Source organism: Rhagoletis pomonella, unplaced genomic scaffold (assembly GCF_013731165.1).
Source record: "Rhagoletis pomonella isolate Grant_MI unplaced genomic scaffold, Rhpom_1.0 Rhpom_scaffold_00006, whole genome shotgun sequence".
Taxonomy (NCBI): domain Eukaryota; kingdom Metazoa; phylum Arthropoda; class Insecta; order Diptera; family Tephritidae; genus Rhagoletis; species Rhagoletis pomonella.
Window position 1 is genome coordinate 49,025,433 of NW_023458560.1, and position 20,504 is coordinate 49,045,936.

General features: G+C 36.4%; 1 protein-coding gene across 1 annotated transcript in view; it reads right to left on the reverse strand.

The window, feature by feature from the left end:
• Positions 1 to 275: 275 nt before the first annotated feature.
• Positions 276 to 20,504, reverse strand: part of LOC118741967 (diencephalon/mesencephalon homeobox protein 1-like) — a 93,441-nt gene continuing 73,212 nt past the window's right edge. Inside the window, exons 5-6 of the mRNA XM_036473934.1 lie at positions 13,190 to 13,353; positions 276 to 5,418 (exon numbers count right to left, since the gene is read on the reverse strand). Of these exons, the coding sequence (XP_036329827.1) occupies positions 4,511 to 5,418; positions 13,190 to 13,353 (1,072 nt within the window). The 3' untranslated portion in view covers positions 276 to 4,510. The remainder of the gene's footprint in view (positions 5,419 to 13,189; positions 13,354 to 20,504) is intronic.

The following is a 20,504-nucleotide window of genomic DNA, read 5'->3' on the forward strand; positions in this document are numbered from 1 at the left end:
CCTTTTCGTTTGCACCAGTCTGCCAATAAATCACGTACTTAATAATTTTCTTAAATTGAATATTTAACAAACTACTTACTTTTAAAATATTGTGATTGAAGAAAAATTGTCAACAAAACTAAAATTTTTTCTTGTGCTGACAAATTACTACAAGCCTCTTTCTATTATATTTTTTTTGTTTTATCATTTACGAGCTTTTCTCTAACTTTTTGGCGATACGAGAATCCCTCGTAAAACATAATGTTCGTAAAATGTACGTTTTCTTGCTGGCTGGATACATATTTACACTCATACAATCTTACGAATTTTTATATACACAAAAAAGCAATTAAAAAATAATAATTTTAAGACCAGCTTTTGTTAGTGGTTAAAAAAATCTATCCCGCATCACATTAAGGCCAAATTTTTTATGGATTTATTTCTCTCCACTTAATTAATAATACACATATTTTAAATATGATTCAAATCGAACCATAAATACGGTTTTTCCATACGTATCGACTCATGCGCCACCTATTGGGCAAATTTTTTTGTGGAGTCATTCATTTCATGTATGCAATATACGTTCTACATATGAACCATATCGGACTATAAATACGGGGTTTTCAAATATCTTGACATCTGCGCCACCTAGGGGATTAATTCACCTTTCATATGGCATTGTAATCCGGTTCTGACCCAGTTTTGAAGTTTCAAGTCTCTAACTCATCGTGGAGCTGGTTAAAAATTGGTTGCACGATTTGTTTACACACAGGTGAAGCTTAATAAAAGCTTGTAATATAGTACTTCTCCGTGTCGATTCCGCATTTTTATTGTATCGCTTTTTTAAATTTTTAAATCAGTAATAATTATTTACATTATTGCCTGTAATCAATTACATATTTTATGCTTACAATTATTTCTTCGTTCATTTATATGCAATCCATTGTTAGCATTGTGAAAACGTGTTTTGAATTTAAGATTAATGGTTTTTAGCATTGCTCTGTTGGTGTTTTCAATTCAGTACCGCGTAACTTGTTCGTTGAATTAGTTTTGCTAATAGTAAAGAGATTTCCTTTTATAGAAAAAAAAACGAAAGCAAAACCAGTATCGTAGTCGAAATAATTCCAAAAGGAGTATAGTCCAAAGATGATAACTAATGGGAAAGCAAAAAATGATTATTTGATAGGAGTTTTGTCGAGGAGTTTCGTTCGCTCTTTGAACGAAAAGTTGAAAAAAACTGAACCGCATTCGCTAATAATCCGGCATCGTGAGAAGCTTTAGGGTGACACACCGCGTTGAGTTACCTATTGGATAGCCAAGGTCTCGTCCAGGGTATAAATTCATTCAAGCCATTAAGTCAAGGAGACTGCACGGCATTATAAATATTCACTTAAGAGCAGCCATGTCTTGACTAACTATTTACTTCCTGGGCTTTGAGTATGGTCAGCGCGGCTTAAATATATGTAGAACACCGGTTTTTCTTTTTGGAGCGTTGATACTCTCAACATTCAATATCAAATGTGACAAAATTAGTTTCAAATCAGTGGACTCACTAAATTGCCATTGAGGCAACTCGCAAAAATTTTTCTGAGTTACCCATGCCTAGCTGTTTGGATGGTGGTGGGGTAAAACCACGATGTAGAGGGACAGGGGAACCCGGAGGAATGCGTAATATTATATTCTATAATTCTAGGGGTTGGTTGCAGGAGAGTGAAAATTCTGAGGGCTAAGGTTGGACAGCTTTGTTGCCTTAAATGAGCCACTTTCCAGATTTCTTTCGAAGAAAAGTTATTTTTATGTAAGTCGATTTCCGGGTGTGGTATGGCGGAGCAGACAGTCAATAAATGGGTGTGAAATCTGCTTAGACGTAATGCCTTTATACTTGGGGTGGACTTAAAAGAGATGCATGCGTATTACTGAGTGAAACGAGGCGAAGATTTCTGGTGGCAGCGAGCTAGGCACAAGTGCCTTTTCAATGCCCCATAATAGGACGTCCACATTACCATTTCTGAAGAGACAGCTCAACGCTTAATTCCCTGAGCCAAAATGCCGCTTTTAATCCAGCACTGGGGAAGTGATTACACTTTGTTGAATCTTGGCCTATGGCTTTGAAAATGACTCTCTATAAGGATCTGGAGTTAATATCTAATGGTGATTTCGTTGCTAAATGTGTTTGATATTACATACTCCCAACCCTGTAAGAAAGCATTTTTTTGCCTTCATGCCCTCGTCTAGCTCAGGCATTTCGTAATGTTGTTGTTTTAAACAACCATCTCATTTTAAGGGCAACCATCTCCCCTGACAAAGCTTCACAGGGCAGAAAATGAGCCTTTTTTGCATTACACGAGTGTGACATATTAAGAAACGAACACACAATTTTCTCACCTTTTGCCTTTAATTTAGAATCGAAGACGAAAAGTGAAAGGGGCAATCAAAAGGCGAATTTTTTTTGGTAGAAACGAAATCACCATAAGGGTGATCCGTTGAGGTATTCCATTCTCACTTCCGGTCATTTTACGAAACAACAAAAACCTGGTAAGTGCCTTACTCAGAAATGACTGGGAGACATTGAGGGACTGATGTTGGTGGGAAAACTTCAGGTTGCCTTCTATCTCAGAAGGTCCAACTAGGTCATTGCTTTCATTGAGCACATGTGACTACAGACAACTTGTGGGACTGTTGACGGTTTACTTTTCCTGACAGACAAATCTGACTACGATCGAAATACTTCACAAACCTATTTCCCCTTCCTGCCTTAAAGAGTGTGAGCTGATGGATAATTTCTCGCCTATCTGCACCGCCCTAACTTTGATTTTTGGCGGAATGTCATTGAAGTTGTTAAACGAAAATAAAATTGAAACAAGCGTGGTGACTTAGCATATGGGCTTGACCCATCTAGAAAGATGTATGATGAGGAATTGGTGTCTTGGAAATAACGGCTTCTACCTTTTTGGCGATATGCTCTATGACTCAATGTGGGGCACCTCTTCTTTGAGTCGGTACAAAGTTTCAAATATGTAGGAGTTGAGCTTACCAGTACTACTGATTCTGAATTCACAGCACGATACTAATTATCATTTCATATAATATGCGGTATAACGCAGAGCTTGAACTTCTAATGAACTATAAGACCATTGTGAGCCATCAGCATGGTACACTTACATAGAAGAGGTAGCTCCAAAATCGCTGGCTGGTGAAAGCTGATCAATGGAAGATGAGTATCTGAAACTATAAGGCAAAGTATTAGAGAACGGAATCGCCGGAGTTTCTTTTTTGGAAGCGCCTCATCCCAAATGAATGGTCAAGGCGATTCATGGTAGCGCCCAGTGACGGATACTCAGCTAAATTTGCAGCAATCTGGAGCCCTGGGTGCTCAAACAAAAACCCTGTGAACCGTGTGGTTTACGAAAACTCGGACATGTTGCATGTAGTATCTTCTCACTTCACTGCGGCCAAATTTGCACAGTTCCTCTGAAAGGACTAGAAAACAGCGAGATTGGGCTTCAAGGGCAAAAATAGGTGGAAACACTTCATTGTTGCCTCCGCGTACTTTCCATACGACTCTTTGTTGCCACCACCTCCGAGGAAGGCGGCCAGTCTTGTGGAATACTGTGAGAACCGAAAATTCGGATTGATCCAGCAAAAAATTTGGGACAGCAGCTAATGCTACACGAGAGGATACCGGCTATGGGATTGTATTCTGTCAAGATGGCTAAGTATTTATATTGATTGTGGGTACTAAGCCAACATTTTTTACGCCCAGATGATAGGAAGTGATTGATCTTATCTAACTATCGCCTAGAGTGCCCAGTCCTAACCACATGTACAACGAGTTTCAACTTGGTGAGGATGCTATTTGCTCTGCGTCGATGCGAGATAAATTAAATTTGTACAATGCTGGTGCAGCGGTTCATCAGGGTGCAGGTAGAAAGCAGGAATAATCGACGAAAAATTAAATTTTTTACTATTGAAAAAGCGTTTAAATAAATTGCGGTGAAATTAATTCTAATTTTTTATTTTTTTGCTTAGGTGCTTAATATTTACTTACTTTTAAATACTACTTCCTTAACATTTAAATACTACTTCCTTAACATTCTTCTTGATATTCTTTCTATTCTTCTATTCTATTCTTTCTTCTTTCTATTTCTAATGTAAAACTGAACTACTTTTTACACTACTAATGTATTTATAAGTATTTAGTACAGTATGCCCCTGCTAGTTGACTCCCGCTTGCATGATTTTCCCTCTTTTTCAACCAATAACTCATTAAAAAAATTGGGCTTCCTTTTGACGGAATCCTGTAAATTGGGTTCCCCGTTAAACTTAGAAATGCGTGAAATTTATCATGCCCAATCAGCCGGAGACTACTGTACTAACTACCTTAATTAAAGTAAATCAAACCTTATGCATTGGCATAGCACGCAGATCAGCTCAGATATTTTACAAATTATTCCAAATGTATCTACTCTATTCTTGGCTCATCATCTTTGAGTCACTCTCTTCACGCTCATGTCTCCTCCTCTCTTTATTATTCGCTCTTCGTGATGATGCTACTAGCAATTGTTGCTGCACCTCCACCATTCGCAAACTTTGGCGGCGTATCTTGGCGATGGTTGGTGGGCGTGTGCGTCGGCGTTATAGGAGGCGATAGTTGATTTTGTTGTTGCTGCTGCTGTTGTTGTTGTTGCTGCTGTAGATGCAACACAGCTTGTGACATTTGATGTTGCTGCTGCTGCTGCTGTTGTTGCTGTTGCTGCTGCTGATGATGATGATATGCAGCGCTCTGCGCATCAAGCAGCGTCAAACTGGCGATGCTGTGGTGATGATTACTTGCCGCTGCCGCAGCTGCTAGGCCATTTATGGTGCTTGCGGTCATATCCTGTGCCAATTCACTTTTCAGACGCACGCCATTGTTGTTGTTATTATTATTGTGATTGTTGTTATTGTTGGCGGCAGCTGCTGCAGCAGCAGCGGGGGCATTACTCAACGCCGCAGCGGAATGATGATGAAATGAGAGCGGCGGCAAATGGAGCCCAGGAAAGGCGAGCCCAGCTGCAGCGGCGGCATGCAACGATTGCAGCAATGCGGCTGAATGTTCTTGCGCCTTGCGACGCAGTTCGGCTACCGAGCTGGAACGTGCATCGTGATTGTTATGCGTTGCTGACTGACTACCACCAATCGAAGATATAGAGTTCGGTGGCGAATCAGGCGAACTGCTGGCGGAGGGAGCGGTAGATGTTATGGGCACGTTGGCGGCGCTGACGGAGACGGAGGAGGAGCAGGAGGATGAGACGGCAGCAGCAGCTGCGGCGGCTGCAGCGGCGGCGGCTGCAGCGGCGGCGGCTGCAGCGGCGGCGCCCACCGAAGAGGCGCTGGGTGGTGGCGGCGGTGGTTTGAGGGAGCAGCACGAGCAGAGACCCGGGAATTGAGATACACCTGGAAAGAGAGTAGAAAAGGGAGGAGTGCGGTGAATAAAATTGCTTTTAAGTTATCTTTATATGTACATATACATATGTAATGCAAATCTGTCCGGCTCTCTTATGTCAAACTTTAATTCTATTAAAATATATTAGTCTGTCTTTGCCGCAGCCATCAATAAATCGACAGCCGGCTTATGCTGGTACGGAATGTCTCGCCATATCACTAAGCTTGACGAGCTGTTGATGTACAGCGTCACAGATTGAAATCCAGACTTTAACACGATGAGGGCGATGGGGTGTCACCAGCCGCTCTACCCATAATTGGTTAACTACAAATACATTATTTTACATCAATAATCGATAAGTTAGATCACAACCGTCGTTCACCAACAAGATTTATACACTCGGTCTTATTGACTACCAACTTTAAAGCGAAGCGCATATTGGCGCGATTCTGTCGTTGCGAATCCGCAAGCCCAAAAATTACAACAATGCTACCCATACATTTTAATGCGCTAGCGCACACTTGCACGATTCCGTCGCTGCGAATTTTTCGAACATTCAATGTTCTTCTCTATTGACGCGTTCGAAACGCGGCTTGCAGCGTTTTGAAGGCGTCAAAGAAGAAGAAGAAAGGTGTCACAGCAATAAAGGCAAAGAAAAAAAACGTGTAATGTACAAAAACTAATAAAAACGTTCGTAATAATAGTATTTTGTACGATTTGGGCACGCCGAGTGCGAAAATACACGAAATAAAGGGAAAATTGAGTGAATTGTACATCGGAAATCGACGCGAAAAAATCGCTCAAGTGTGCGCACGTTTGCGGATTCGAAGTTAACAGCCGAATTCGCAACGACAGAATCGCGCCAATGTGCGCTTCGCTTAACTCAGCGCGAGTAACAGTAACGTACTCTGCTTTGTTGTATGAGTAACCAGGGTGGGCAAAAACTCGGAGTTCGAGCGAGCGAGTGAGCAAACTCCTACTCAATGCCTCGCAGACAACGAGGCGCTCGCAGATCGTACTCGTAGCAGCAATGAGGCGAGGCACGAGAAGTTTGGCTCGCTCGCCAAACGACGATGTGAAGTATTATATTAGGGCAGCATTTAAAACAACAAATAAAATTGATTACATACATAAGCATAGATTATGGAATGAATTATTTTTTAGAGTTATATTCATACATGTGTACACACATAACACGGATATTTATATATGTTTGTATGTACGTATTTAGTATATATCAGAGCTGTGTAAGTGTGAAATCATTTTCAATTTTAAATCAACAATTTTTTTCTATCCAGTTTTCATTACTTATTCTTCGCTTAGGATTGAGGTTTAAAATTTTTGAATTTTCCATTCTCTCAAAGCAGTTATGAATTCACACATCAACATATTCATAGCAAGATTGAAAAAACCAATGCCCAATCAAAAAAAGGTTTAACACTGAATGAGTATTGAAAAGGCTGCAATCTTTTATGTGTGTGCATTCTTTAACTCAGTACCAATCATTAGTTCAAAGCCACCCTGGTAAATAACTTTTTGATAAAAATGAAGATATTTGACAATTGCTCAATTGTAAAAATTCAAACCGGCGTTACCCAATTTAAGTTTTTTGGTAGAGGGGATTTTATATCATATGTTTGGGATTATATATAAAACAGTTGTATTAACATTTACGTTTTAAATATAATTCATGTTTTATCTTGAAAATGTTTAAAATTTACATTAAATTAGATAACTACTTCGCATAAGCTTTACATTTAGGTTGATAAAATTTTAGTGAAAATATTTTAAAAATCTTAGTGTCTTTAATAAAAAAATAGCTCATCATAAAAATTGTATCACCGTTCGGCGTCGGCGTAAGTTTGTAGGTCCCTCCCATTTGTGTGACAGCAAAGGCGCACGCTACAAATCGGAGGAGAAGCTCGGCCAAAACTTAGCAAAAGTGTCAAGGCGAAAATATGATTATTATAAATAAATTTAGTTTCAAACAGGTCGCAACCCTCTTCAAACACCTCAAAAGTATTCCCAATATTATTTAGTTGTAAACCCGCATGAGTCCGAAATTAAAATTTTTTAGCAGAATTTCCAGATTTTACCGGAAATCGTACATGGTTTTCTGGCAACTGAGAGGACAAATAAGAGAGTAAGTAAGGTCATCTCTTTGTCAGAAGCTACCTGGTGGTAAATTCTGGTAAATGTGTCAAAAGATCCGATGTAGTGTGTTTGACAACCAAATTGTAAACAAAATAGAAGTGCACTCTGCTAATGCATGTTGAAAAGTAAATAATTCCTTGCTTGAGTGGATGCTAATGAGTTTTGGTTAAATTACAAAACGCTTAAAAAGGTATTAGCCGTCATTTTACGTTTAAAAACTTTAAAACTTTAACACATTACCACCCTATACTCTATATGTGGTTGACGATTGAACTAAATCGTTGTTTATTTGGGTAAGATTAAAATATATTTTACTATTCAATATTGGAGTTCGTGTGAAACAAAAATTAATAATTTATTGTTATGTATGCAAATGAGAACTACAATTCTGAGCTTATTGAGCATCTCTTAGTCAAAAACAAAGGCAATTTTGCTTGATCAAGTTTCGAATCTAAGAAGAAAATGTTTTTAACAAACAAAAGGTTAATAATAAAATTTGAAGGATTTAAGATATTGCGTATGGTAGCATGAAACGTCACAATCTTCTTAATTGTCAGGCTGTTGATATGATGATAGATTTCATACTTACAGTGGGATAAACTTCAAACCTCTAATATAAATTAGTTAAATTTAGTTATTATTTTTTTTTATCAATTTTAAGTTTTCGTTTGGAACAATTTTCATGAACTTATCTGTTAGGAGATCTCTTTGGAAAATTACCGTACATCCGATATCTATTGAAATTTTGACATCCTCACTTTTTGGAAAAAGAAGTTCAAGATACAAGTTTATGTGCAAAAAATAAATTAAACAATAAAAGTCTCCTTATATTTATGGAACTTAAAATAGAAAAATTTTTATTTCATTACCCAGACTTTATGAATAGCCTACTCTATAAGTAATAGTAGAAATTCCGAATTAGTAAGTTCAGTCAAGACGTCATTCAAAAGTTTTGAAGAAAATCACTTTTCTCTTTTGTGAAAATTTGTGACTATCTTATGCGAGTATTGTCGACAAAATGTTAGTCTATGAATGACTAAAAATTAACGAATAAATATTTAATCGCGATTAATGATTAAAATTAATTAGGCGATCGCCGTGGTGTAGTGGTTAGAAGTGCGCATTACCATTCCGCAGGGTGAGCGTCCGAGCCCATTTTCGGCCAACAAAAAAAAGAAAATGTGTTTTTTAATAGTGGTCGGCCCCCGGCAGGAGTCGGCGTAAAACTGTAGGTCCCTTCCCTTTGTGCGACAACATCAAGGCGCATGCCACAATCGGAGGAGTAGCTCGGCCAAACACTAACATATGTCGATGGTCCTCTACAATAACGGCGCAATTCAAAATTTCAGGTTTAGAAAAATACATAATTTGAAAGCTTACAGTATGACTGCATATAATCCGGAATAATTACGTTCCAAGACATATTATTGCTAAATTACGAAACAAAAAATCTTTAATTGGCTCTACTGAAATATATGAAATTTTTAGTTGTGTCGATATGTAAGCGCCTTTCTATTATTATTAGTAATCATCAACACAATTTCAAATTACATAAACCCAGTCACAGCCCTTTTTTGTATTCAACGCTTCCAGAAATCACATAATACATAAAATAAATAAAAGCTGTTTTGATTAATATAACATAAACTGGAAACTGTTAAAAATAAGTGCGCTTGAGTACATAGATTAGAACCCATTTAGTTCCTAAAATGTCTGTTTGCAACACATAACAATAAAAATGCACATCAAATAGCTAAGAATGATGAAGGAAATCGATTCAGACATGCCTGTTTAACTGGCCGTGCGTTCTCAAAACAAACACATGTTAATTAAGGGGCTATTCAAGTATTATGTAACCAGTGGGACGCGGGGGTCTTGGTTTGCTTATTTTTAATGACAAGGGGCAACATTTCTTCAAATAAGTAAAACATAAATTACATACGCACAAATTTTGCCTGCAATTTCGATCATAATTGAACACTGCACTTCACTCTCGTGTCGAATTTTCGAAAGCGTTTTTTAAGCTATTTATGGGTTTAACACTTCTTGTGGGCACTTGATATTGTAAAAAAAATATGCGCAATTCGATCTCTAACTACATTTTTTTGTAAAGAACGCCCGTTTGCTTTAAATTTGAAAAATACAATTATTTTTTTATTTTGTATACATCTGTCATTTGTTACAAATGAAGAAAAGTCCAAGAGTTGCCAAGTATAAATATCTTTATATCTATTTATTAAAATAATAATTTACAATAATAATTTATTTAATTAATACTTTATTAAAATACAAATTTGAAGTGCAAATACATTTGTAAAACTGTTTATCACAAAATGTTATTAATTGTTTGCAAGCATACTATAGTTTTCATGCATTTTGAGAATAAATAATCTAATATGTGTACATATATATCGTCGTTTAAAGTACAAAACCGCGTATCGTCATTCTTCAAAACCGTGTGACTGACATTGGCTGCCAAAAATTGGATTTGCTCACAAAAGCTCTTGGCTCAATTCTTATCCATTCGTCCTGAAATATACTAGCCAGAAATACGTTTGCTTTATAAAAAAGATAACCATTTTGAAATATGGGTGACTTTACTCTCTAGAAAATAATTTATGCAATTACGCGGTTTTGCATTTTCTTGATACGCGGTTTTGTACTTTAAACGACGATATGTATAGCATGTACTTACGGCGGCCGCCGTAGCAGAGTGATTACATGTGCGTACTTCCACTCCATAGGACCTTGGTTAAATACCTGGTCAGATCATAACCCAAAATTGCAGTCGTCCTTCGGCACGCAATGGCAAACCTTCGAGTATATTTCTGCCTTGAAAACTCTTCTTATAAAATCAGAACTCATGCCTCAAGTTTCAGCAGAAGTTCGGCCAAACACTTAGAAAAATATTTTAGCACCAAATATTTATTTGTTTACTTATTTTGAGGGAGATGGCAATCTTCTGGTTTCACATTTTGAGTACAAAAATTTCAACCCTGATACAACAAGTAGTATTAGTACTGAATGATATTGACAGATTGCATTCCCATAAACGTCCAATCATACATGATTGAGTTCTTTTTTTGCATTCACATTCTCTATGTGAATGGGTGTCAACCATTCCATAACACACTACATATTTTGTGTTTACAATTTGTAACCAATCTCAAGAGTGGTTGTTAAATTTTTTAAATCAAACAATCACATTTTTGAAACGAAAAAAATGAGAATGCACACTCAATTGATTCAATCATTACACAGCTCTGGTATATATGCATTTATGTATGCATGTATTTTGTCTTTACAGAGAAAAGTAAGTAACGAAGATATTATAATCGTTTGTGCCGCAGAAACAAAAAACAAGTAAACACTTGCTAACACCCCCAAAATAGTTTTCTACTTGTAGCAGTTATGCTGTATACCTGAATGAAATATAGTCCTTGGTGAAAAAATTTATTTGTGGCCTGTTGTTCAAGAACATGTGTACATATTTATGCATGTATATATGGATATGTAGACATGGGAAAATTTGCGTAAACAAAGAATAGAGACCGGTTCGCAAACAACTTTGGCGTTGCGTTGGCGTCGAATTTCAAAGCAGCCGTCCACATATCCAAAATTTGGCAACGCTAAGGCCAACATAAAGCAGAAAGATCGCTGCGTCGGTCGCCAGCTGTTGCAAATAAATAAAATTAAATGAAATGTTTTTTCCTTTTAATCAAATGAAGGCAAGAAATATATTTTCCATGCTATTATTGATACGAAATATTAATTTATTTCTCGTTAATATGTTAATTTAGTAGCCAAAGTAGTCTCTGCCAAGCTTCATTGTAGAACGCATACTTTTAACGTGCGTTCTGTCAAACCAACGCCAACTACAAAGTCAACGCGAAAGTTCTATGTGGAACAGCCTTAATTATCAAATAGTAGTTTGTATTATCCTACATACATATATATGTATGGGGGCTAAACCAGGAATATTCATTTGAAAATGCTGATGTCCTACTCATTTATGAAATGAAAGACAAAATGATGGTTTTTATAAATGTTATGTTCTCATTTATACATATGTAACATAGTTACTTAGTCAAATTACTTAGTAATGACTTGTATGTAAGAATACAACAACAAATTATTTATCAGAAGCATTGCCCCTTGCATATTGAAAAAAGTAATAAAAGCTCTCAAAAAAGCAAAATCGCTACAGCGAAAAGTGTTTAAAAAACCGCATAAATTCAAATCCGCATAAAAAAGAACCGCATAAAAAGAGACCTAAGTGTATAAGTTGAAATTTTATAAGAAATTATTGAACATTAAAAACATTATACCTACATAGATATGTATGCACATATGTGTCTACCTAGTAGATAAAACTGGTCCAAATAGCACGAATCTATTCTTCTGTGCATGAGAATATATACAAACATATGTGTATATACATATGTATGTATATATGTACATATGTATGTATATACATATCTGCATGCGAGCATACAATCCTTTACTCGAAATTCTTAGTTGCTGCAATTTTTATCCCATACATTTTTGCCGACCAAACAACGCGCTTGCCTGTCTAATCTGCTTGCCTCATTTGCCTCGCCTCGCTCGTCTGCTGCTGCAAATGAGTGCCTCGCTCGCAACGACGCCCTCGCGAGGGCAGAGCTAATGAGGCCCTCCCTGCAAGAACAGTGACCATCATTTGACAAATCATTTGACTGGCAAGGCTGATACAGATTTCTGTCACTGGCTACCTACAAGTTTCTATCACATTCTAAAGGGCAGTGTGAAAAATCTGATGTAAACATTTGTGTACATATGATCTTCCGTCTTCCTCCTTGCTTGCCGCTCTACTTCTGCGCTGCCATCGTTTGCTTACTCGCTCGCTGGCTGCTCAGCGCGTGCGCTCGTACTTAACGAGTGCTCATTTGCAAACAGCCTCGCGTGTTGCTCGTGAGTTGCGCTAGCTCAGAGCAAACTAACGAGCGAGCGAGGGGCTAAAATGAGGTAAATCCGAACCCTGTGGGTAACTAATATTACATTTACATTGAGCCCAAATGCGTCATTTGGGCGAGAAACCTCAAATGCGAGGCCAAATCACGCATTTCTCCATACAAATTCACATTTCCAGAATGACGCATTTCGACGCATTTACACAAAATCACGAAACAAATGCGTTCCAATTGCCGTACTATTTTATTGAACGCACTCAGAAACAAAAGTTCCACAAAAGCTTTGGTTTGTCTTTGACATTTGGAATTTTTCAAACACAAAACAAACACAACGAAATAAATAAATCTTTGAAATTTGTGTGTAAAAATTGTTAATTTATACAAGAGCTTTACACATTTTTAGTTTAATCAAAGAATAATTGCCTTTTTGTGTCCAAAAAGCGTTAACAATATAATAAATGTAGTGTTTGTTTACATACATTTTGTTTTTGTCTTCCCTTTTCATTTGATGAGAAGTCAAAGCAAATGCGGATCAAGCAGTGTAAACACCTTCAAATGACTGATTTCAAATCACGCATTTTGGTCCAATGTAAATGTAATATAAGTAAATATTTCATGCAACAAAAATACTTTTTTTTCGCTCTTCTTCTTCTTCTTTGCAATATTTAATCGCATTTACCTTTTAGACCGGGAAAGAGTGGCTGATGCGTAAACTGTGAGCTGAGCGAGGCCAAATGTGGTGGCAGAAAGAGTGGTGGATGTGCAGTGGTGCGTTGTGTGCCCGCACCAGGAGCGACCACGCTGGCAGTGCTGTCGTTGAGCACGGGACGAAAGCCGCCATTGCTGAAATGAAAAAAAAAAAACAACATTGAGGGTGCATTTGTGAAAGATAAAAAATATGAGATTAATATATATAAATGTAATTGATTGCAGTGGATGGGGGAAGCGTGTAAAAATACGACGAAATCAAAGTGTTGAAAAAGTACCATAATTGCTGTAAAGTTTAGATTTGTTAAAAAATTTCAGAATACTTAATTGATCAATCTTCAATTAAGTTAGGCAATTAAGTGAGGTTATGATTGATGTAATTAATGTTCTTTAGTATCACAACTGATTTGAATGCAATAAAAGAATGGAAGGTATTGGATTTGATGATTTAAAATTCCGTTATTTTTCGAAAGTTGACACTGCCGTCGTAAAAATATGACTAGATTTGGACTAAATATTTCCAAAAAACGACAATCGCTGATATATGAATTCAAGTTAATAAGGCACTTTTGATCATTTTTTTAAAGTGAGTTAACTTTAATCAAACAGAGTACAGTCTGCTCGATTTGGGTATCGACATTCTGTTGGATTCAAAGGAGAAATCGGATCTTAACTTAATGTTGCTGATGGCTTCAGAGCTCCTGTTGAAACTTTTATGAGTCTACCCGGCTGGTAATACTAACAAGCACCCCACTAACTGCAAAGCTACCGAATTGACCTCTGGTGAGTTCTGAGTATCTGGCCGAGGACTACCACCCGAGTAGCATTCGCCAAAATTGTACGCTGCTGCAACAACACAATTTTTATCCGACGGAAAGTTGGTGGAAATTGTGGTAAAATTTTAAATCCCGCGTTTAAAAGAAAACTCAGTTTTCAAAAAGTCATAACTAGTTTTTAACTTTAAGTGTTTGGGAATTTAAAAATTTAGAAATTTTAAATTAGGAAAAATTTGGGAAAGTCATCAGGCCAACAAAACTTTACAATAGGATAAGCACATATTTAATCCTTTCGGGGCCATAAGAAACAGAATTCATTTTGAATTGTACATACATAGATTGTAATTTATGAAAGCGCAATTTCGTTATATGTAGGTAGATTAATTACTATACTCGATTTGACCTTCAAAGGGTTAAGCTTGAAACAACAGCATCCAGAAGCAACCCAAGCCAAACAAAACGCTTTAACCGTTACTTGTGTGTATTAAGATATTGGTTAAGTTAATAAAATTATGTAAAACGTTTATTCAAAGTCTGCCTTTTGCATTTCCTTAAATATTCTTAATTCATTAACACGCTCACCCAGCGTACAAGTAAAATGTGATTCATCAACTTATTTGCGTGCGTTCACTTAATTAACACAATTTGACTTTAATTAAACATTTGAAAATGTATATGAGTTAAATAAAAAATGTACAAAACAAAAAATGAAAATACGCGAAGTCACATCAGAGGCAAACAAATTATGCAAATAAGCATTCAAATTTTGTCTTCACTCTCCTTAATTTTGTCGCCATCAATTCTCTGTGGAATGTTATACACCATTCAATTAAATGTAAATTACATTAACAATATTGCCAAGTAATATGTACAAATATCGCGTGTGGCGACTGCTCTTCATTCGACACTTATGAGCTTTATCTATGATTGGCTAGGCAAAAGAGACGCGGGATCGCGGACGAAAAAAAAGATGTTAAATGAATGAATGAATTGGATGATAGCTGTATGGTCGATATCCATGTCATTTAATTAAACTTTTAAACATATTGTACTTTAACAAACCAGGCTTTCACACACATACGTATATGTACATACATATGTACAAATATCAATGTAAACACACAAATTCACACAAAGTTGACATAAGCTGCATTGTAGCAGAAATATGATGTCATAATGTTCTGCTGATCATTCGTTAGCTATATATATGTATATATGAATTTATGTTTTCACCAGCAGCAGCGAATGTACATATACGTAAGTCCAGATATGAATTAATTTATGCTTTCCAACATCTACTTAAACAACTCATACATATTATACATGCATTGTTAGGCACATAACCTGTGGGGAAATCTCTAGTTCTGAACTGGCTTCTAGTACAATATGACCCACTACTGGTTCGCGGTAAATAGCTTACGCATGCACACAACTGTCGAATTTAACACTGCGATGTCATAGGAAGTGGAAATTGTCGCCGCTGCATTACCTTTTTTATACTTCGGAACCAGTCCTAAATTAGACAGATGGGATCTACTTCCCTCTGCATCCCTTTTTCTATAGTTCTGAACCAGTTATAAAATCGGCTGGCGAAAAGGTAATATGATATTTTCAAACAGAGTCTTTTCGGTTTTCCCATGGTAGCTGAGTATGCAGAGGTGCAGAGGTCCCAAGATATTAAAATATTAACACAAAATTTTGTTTTGTATTACCAGACTATGAAAAAGCGTCTGCGAAGTGCAGAATGGGAGCGTACTTGAACGGGGAAAAACCGCCAAACAAATATATCAGAACAGAAATGGTTAGACAGAAAAAAGGTACATAGTATGTTCTTTTAAAAAATTGTATGTTTCTAATTGTTTTAGATTTCTGCATCGAAAAATATTTTTTTTAGAAAAAGTGGACTTAGCAGCAGCTTTTCACTCTTAGCTAGCGATATGTAGTTTTAAAAAGTAAAATAAAATAGTTTTTTAAGCGTACCATATTTCGTACCTTTGGACTGCTGGAGATCTAGTGAATATCGGACTGTTTGTTGGTTGTGGTTTCCCTGCAGGGTATATTTACTTATATAAGAAAGCTTGGGTGATGTGTGTGGCCCAACTGTTTGAATGCCTAGTTTCATTTGTAACCACCATTCAACTCGTTTGCTTTTGGTTTTGGATACATACACAAAGTTGCGGTCATATATTTTAGTGTTAATATATAACTATAATTTTGGTTTTTCTTTCCTCTACGTTTGAGACATTGTGATGTTAAAGATATTCCAGCACTAAATTTGCACAGGAACACAATAAATTATAAATTAATAAAAGTTAGAGATTACTTTTATTGTGATAAAAAAATGATCGATTAACCAATCAGGTGATAAATAACCTAATCGAAAAACCCCACACCCCTAATTATGCTTGAGAGTCGTCACTTCGATAATCACTTCACTTTTCCTCCCAAGTCACTCCGAAACACTTGGACGTTAGTGTCTTTCCACTTCGCTCGAAAATTAGCAAACGGCAGCACTGTATTGCACTAGCACAGAACCAATCGACTTCCTGCTTCATAGCGGTCACCACTACTTGAGACACGCTGTGAAAATCTAGAAACCTAAACTTAGGAGTTCCTGACAGACCACTTCTCCTTCACCTCTACCATTTATTGTCGACCTACTTGTGAATATTTTTCTGAAACAATTGGGGTATTCACAACGGTGTCGTAAGTGTCATATTGTTGTATGTCGTAAACTTTAAACGCCTAAAAATATATCAAGGGGGTTCGAAAAGTATCAATCAAAGTTAGATTATGCATTTTCGCAGTGTTAAAAAATAGTTGGTTGTGGTTTCAAGTTCTCTAAACATTTATTTAAGCTTTTAAAGTTTACGACATACAACAATACCGCACTTACGACACCGTTGTGAATCCCTCAAATGATTCAGAGGCTGCCCTTCCCTCATTCACCTCTTTGAAGGGAGTGTGTTAAGATGGATTATATCGGGCCCAATTTAGTGCGCGCCGAAAAATATGAGCTCCGTCTTGCCAAAATTAATGCTAAGTCCGTATCTAGCGGTTCAATTTGCGACTTGCTGTGGAAAAGAAAAAATATACTAAAATGTTTACGGACACCAAAGAACTGTCTGGCATTCGATATTAACAAATATATCGATATGGAAACTGATAGCAATACTGGCTACGAATCCTTTGTTAGAAAAATTTTTATTATTGGGCTTTGAAGTCCTTTCCGATAATGCCTATTTTCGGACGTATGTATTATATTGAAAACTTTACTCTCTAAAACAAAATCAGCTTATCTTAAATAAGTCGATTCTTTAATGCTATACAAATAAAAAAGTGCGCGCATGAAACGGACTTATTTAATAAAACTTTCAAATGATGTGCTATTCATAAGCATTCTTTGAGAAAGGGACGATTATACCAAAGCTTAAGTTCAACGTTACTTACCAGTTTTCTTGGAGAAAGTGTTTTTTACGTTTATTATTTTCAATATATCGACTGCTGAGTGGAAGATCGACCTACCTCGGCAGCCAGTTCGAATAAGCCCTATCTCAAAAAACTTTTCAAAAACGCCCTATTTCAGAATTTTATTGAAAAACACTCTATCTCAGAATTTGGTTGAAGCACGTCCTATTTCCGAATTCGATTCAAAAATGCCCTATCTCATTCAAAATGTATTGAAAATGTGCTGATATAGGCGTTTTGGATTTGGCAGCTGAGATAGGGCGTTTTTGAAACGAATTCTGAAATAGGACGTTCTTCAACCAAATTCTGAAATAGGACGTTTTTGAAAAGTTTTTTTTTTGAAATAGAGCGTTTTCGAACCGGCTGTCGAGTTAGGTCGATCTTCCACTCAGCAGTCGATATGTAGTTAGAGTACCAGTAGGCTGATATACACAAGTACTCATTTGTGTGCCTACTACCACAAGCATTCCAAACCTCATACTAAAATTCATACATACATACAGATATGTATTAAAGTACAGTACATAAACACATTCAAATACCACCACAAACTGCTTTGAATAATCTGCAGGTATCAAAAGTTTGCACAGTTCAAATAAACGGAAAGGAAGAAACCACTTTTAACTGGCGTGTTATTTCTCACCTCTATACGGTTACCTCCCAGCCAGTCCAAGTAAAAGTAGCGGCATACAACTTAATTTAGCAATTCACAACTTAAGCTCATAAATAATGCCACACTTGCGCACTTTAATAATGAATTAGGCAAATGTTTTAATATTCATCATACAATTAAAATAAGCCGTTGTGATGCTGCGAGAAAGCAATGGCGTTTATGTCTTGTCCTCAACACGATTAATTATTCGCTCCTTATTATTGAAAGTTGACGGTGAACATCTTCAATTCAAGGTACCTTACATAGGCTAAGAAATTCTAAAGCAATGCGTCTAAGGAGTCTTCGAACGTGATTTACTACATATGTACATACATACATATGTATGTTCATGCATACAATGTGCCTTTAGGAGAATGGTAATTTTTTTTAAATTAATTAATAATGACCCCACATTTATGTGACTATACTATATGTATGAAGTAGTTCAGTAAGGGCTGATACGAATGGGGAATAGCAGTATCTACGCTCCCTACTATGTAATACATATGTACTCCGAATTCGTAATACTCACGCATGCAAGGAGGTTTGATTTCCTTCTACACTTACATACTATGTACAAAGTTATGGAGCTGCAACTCGCATTGGCGGAAATTAAAATTAAATAATTTTCGCAGAAATTTTCGTAATCCGAGCTTGCTGGCATACCAGCCAACGTGTTGTCAACCGAGCAAACTTCCAATGCAAGTATGTTTGTATGTACTAGGATATTCGATTATTCGCTTTTTTTCAAAAATCGTTTTTCGGGTTATTCGAAAAATTTCAATTTGATAAACCGGTTCCCCATTTTTATATTAAGAAAAACCCGGATAAATCGGTTTTATTTTACATATTTTCATTACAGTTAAGCTCACTGTTAGTCCCAAATTATGACTAAGTTTAATTTAGAAATCAATCGGGGCTATCACTGAATTCATCTTAGTCCGAATTTTCGTGAAATCCGCGAAAATGCGATCACTGAATCCGAGTAGCTACGAACGTAGCACACATGTACTTTGAATGCATACGTTCGTAGAAATTCGGATTCAGTGATCGAATTTTCGTAGATTTCATGAAAATCGAACGCTACGTATTCGGGATATTGTAGCAGGTTAAACTGTTCCGTTCAATTTGAATCAGATGCCCCGATGACACTAACCACCAATTCAAATGCGCACTCAGCTAACATCCCTCTCCCTACGGCCAACACTCGTCGGATCTGCGCGACGCACAGTGCTGTATGAGCGGGCAAAAATCAAAAAAATTGTTGTCACGTATGTCAACGTGTTTGGTATCGTTGGAAAGGAAATTTATCCTAGATTAAGGATCTGGACTTAGTTTTTGTTTTTATCTCATAAGGTTCTCACAAAAACCTCTTAAATTTGTGTGTGTTTTATATATTTTTTCTTTTATGAAAATGCCTTTAGCTGGAGTCTTTAAAAAAAAAATTGCTAAAAATACAATTTATCATACTTTATCTTAAGACACAATTTTTCTAATTAGAAAATCTGTAAGGAAACCACTCTATAGAGCTTTTTAAAAAATATTGAGTTTCCTGGCTGGAACCCAGCAAAAAATCGGTAATCGCTTTTAGTGGTAACGTGTTCTAGAAGGCATAGTGTTATAATGCCTTCGAATTTTTCCGCTTCTTTTAGGCATTGCCGGTAATGCAAAGTAGAATGTCCAACAATATTTTATTTATTTCGCTTCTTTGTTTGATTTCGGGGAATGCAAAGTAGAATGTCCTATAATATTTCTTTTTTTAATTCGTTTCTTTGCTTCATTTCCGGAAATGCAAAGTAGAATGTCCTACAATATTTTATTTGTCTCGCTTCTTTGCTTCATTTCGGGGAATGCAAAGTAGAATGTCCTACAATATTTTTTTTATTTCGCTTCTTTGCTTCATTTCGGAGAATGCAAAGTAGAATGCTGCATCGTAGTCAGCTGAAAAATAGAATGAATACCCAAAAATTCTTTTTTACCGTTACTTTCTGTGGAAATTTGTCTCACATAAAAATCATGTTTTGCTTTGTTCAATTTGCAGCGAAGTTGAAGTCAGTCAATGAAGTGAAGTACAAGAGTGAGGAAGTACAATTTTAAGCTTAGTTAAATATGCATATGTACATACCGATTTTTAAGAAAATCTAAATACCTAAATAAATACATATGTATGTATAAAAGCTGATTTATAAAAATTTTAATGAATTTTAATCTTTTAAGACATTTTCTGATTACAATTTAATATAAATAAGTATGTACTTATCTAGGCATTCTACATTAGTTTCTCTGTAAGGCATTCTTTGTTCGCTTCTCTGGATTCTGTTTATCCATGCGTTCTCCCTTCGTTTGAAGGTAATGCTGCGGGTAAGGGCTTACCTCCAATGACATGCCCA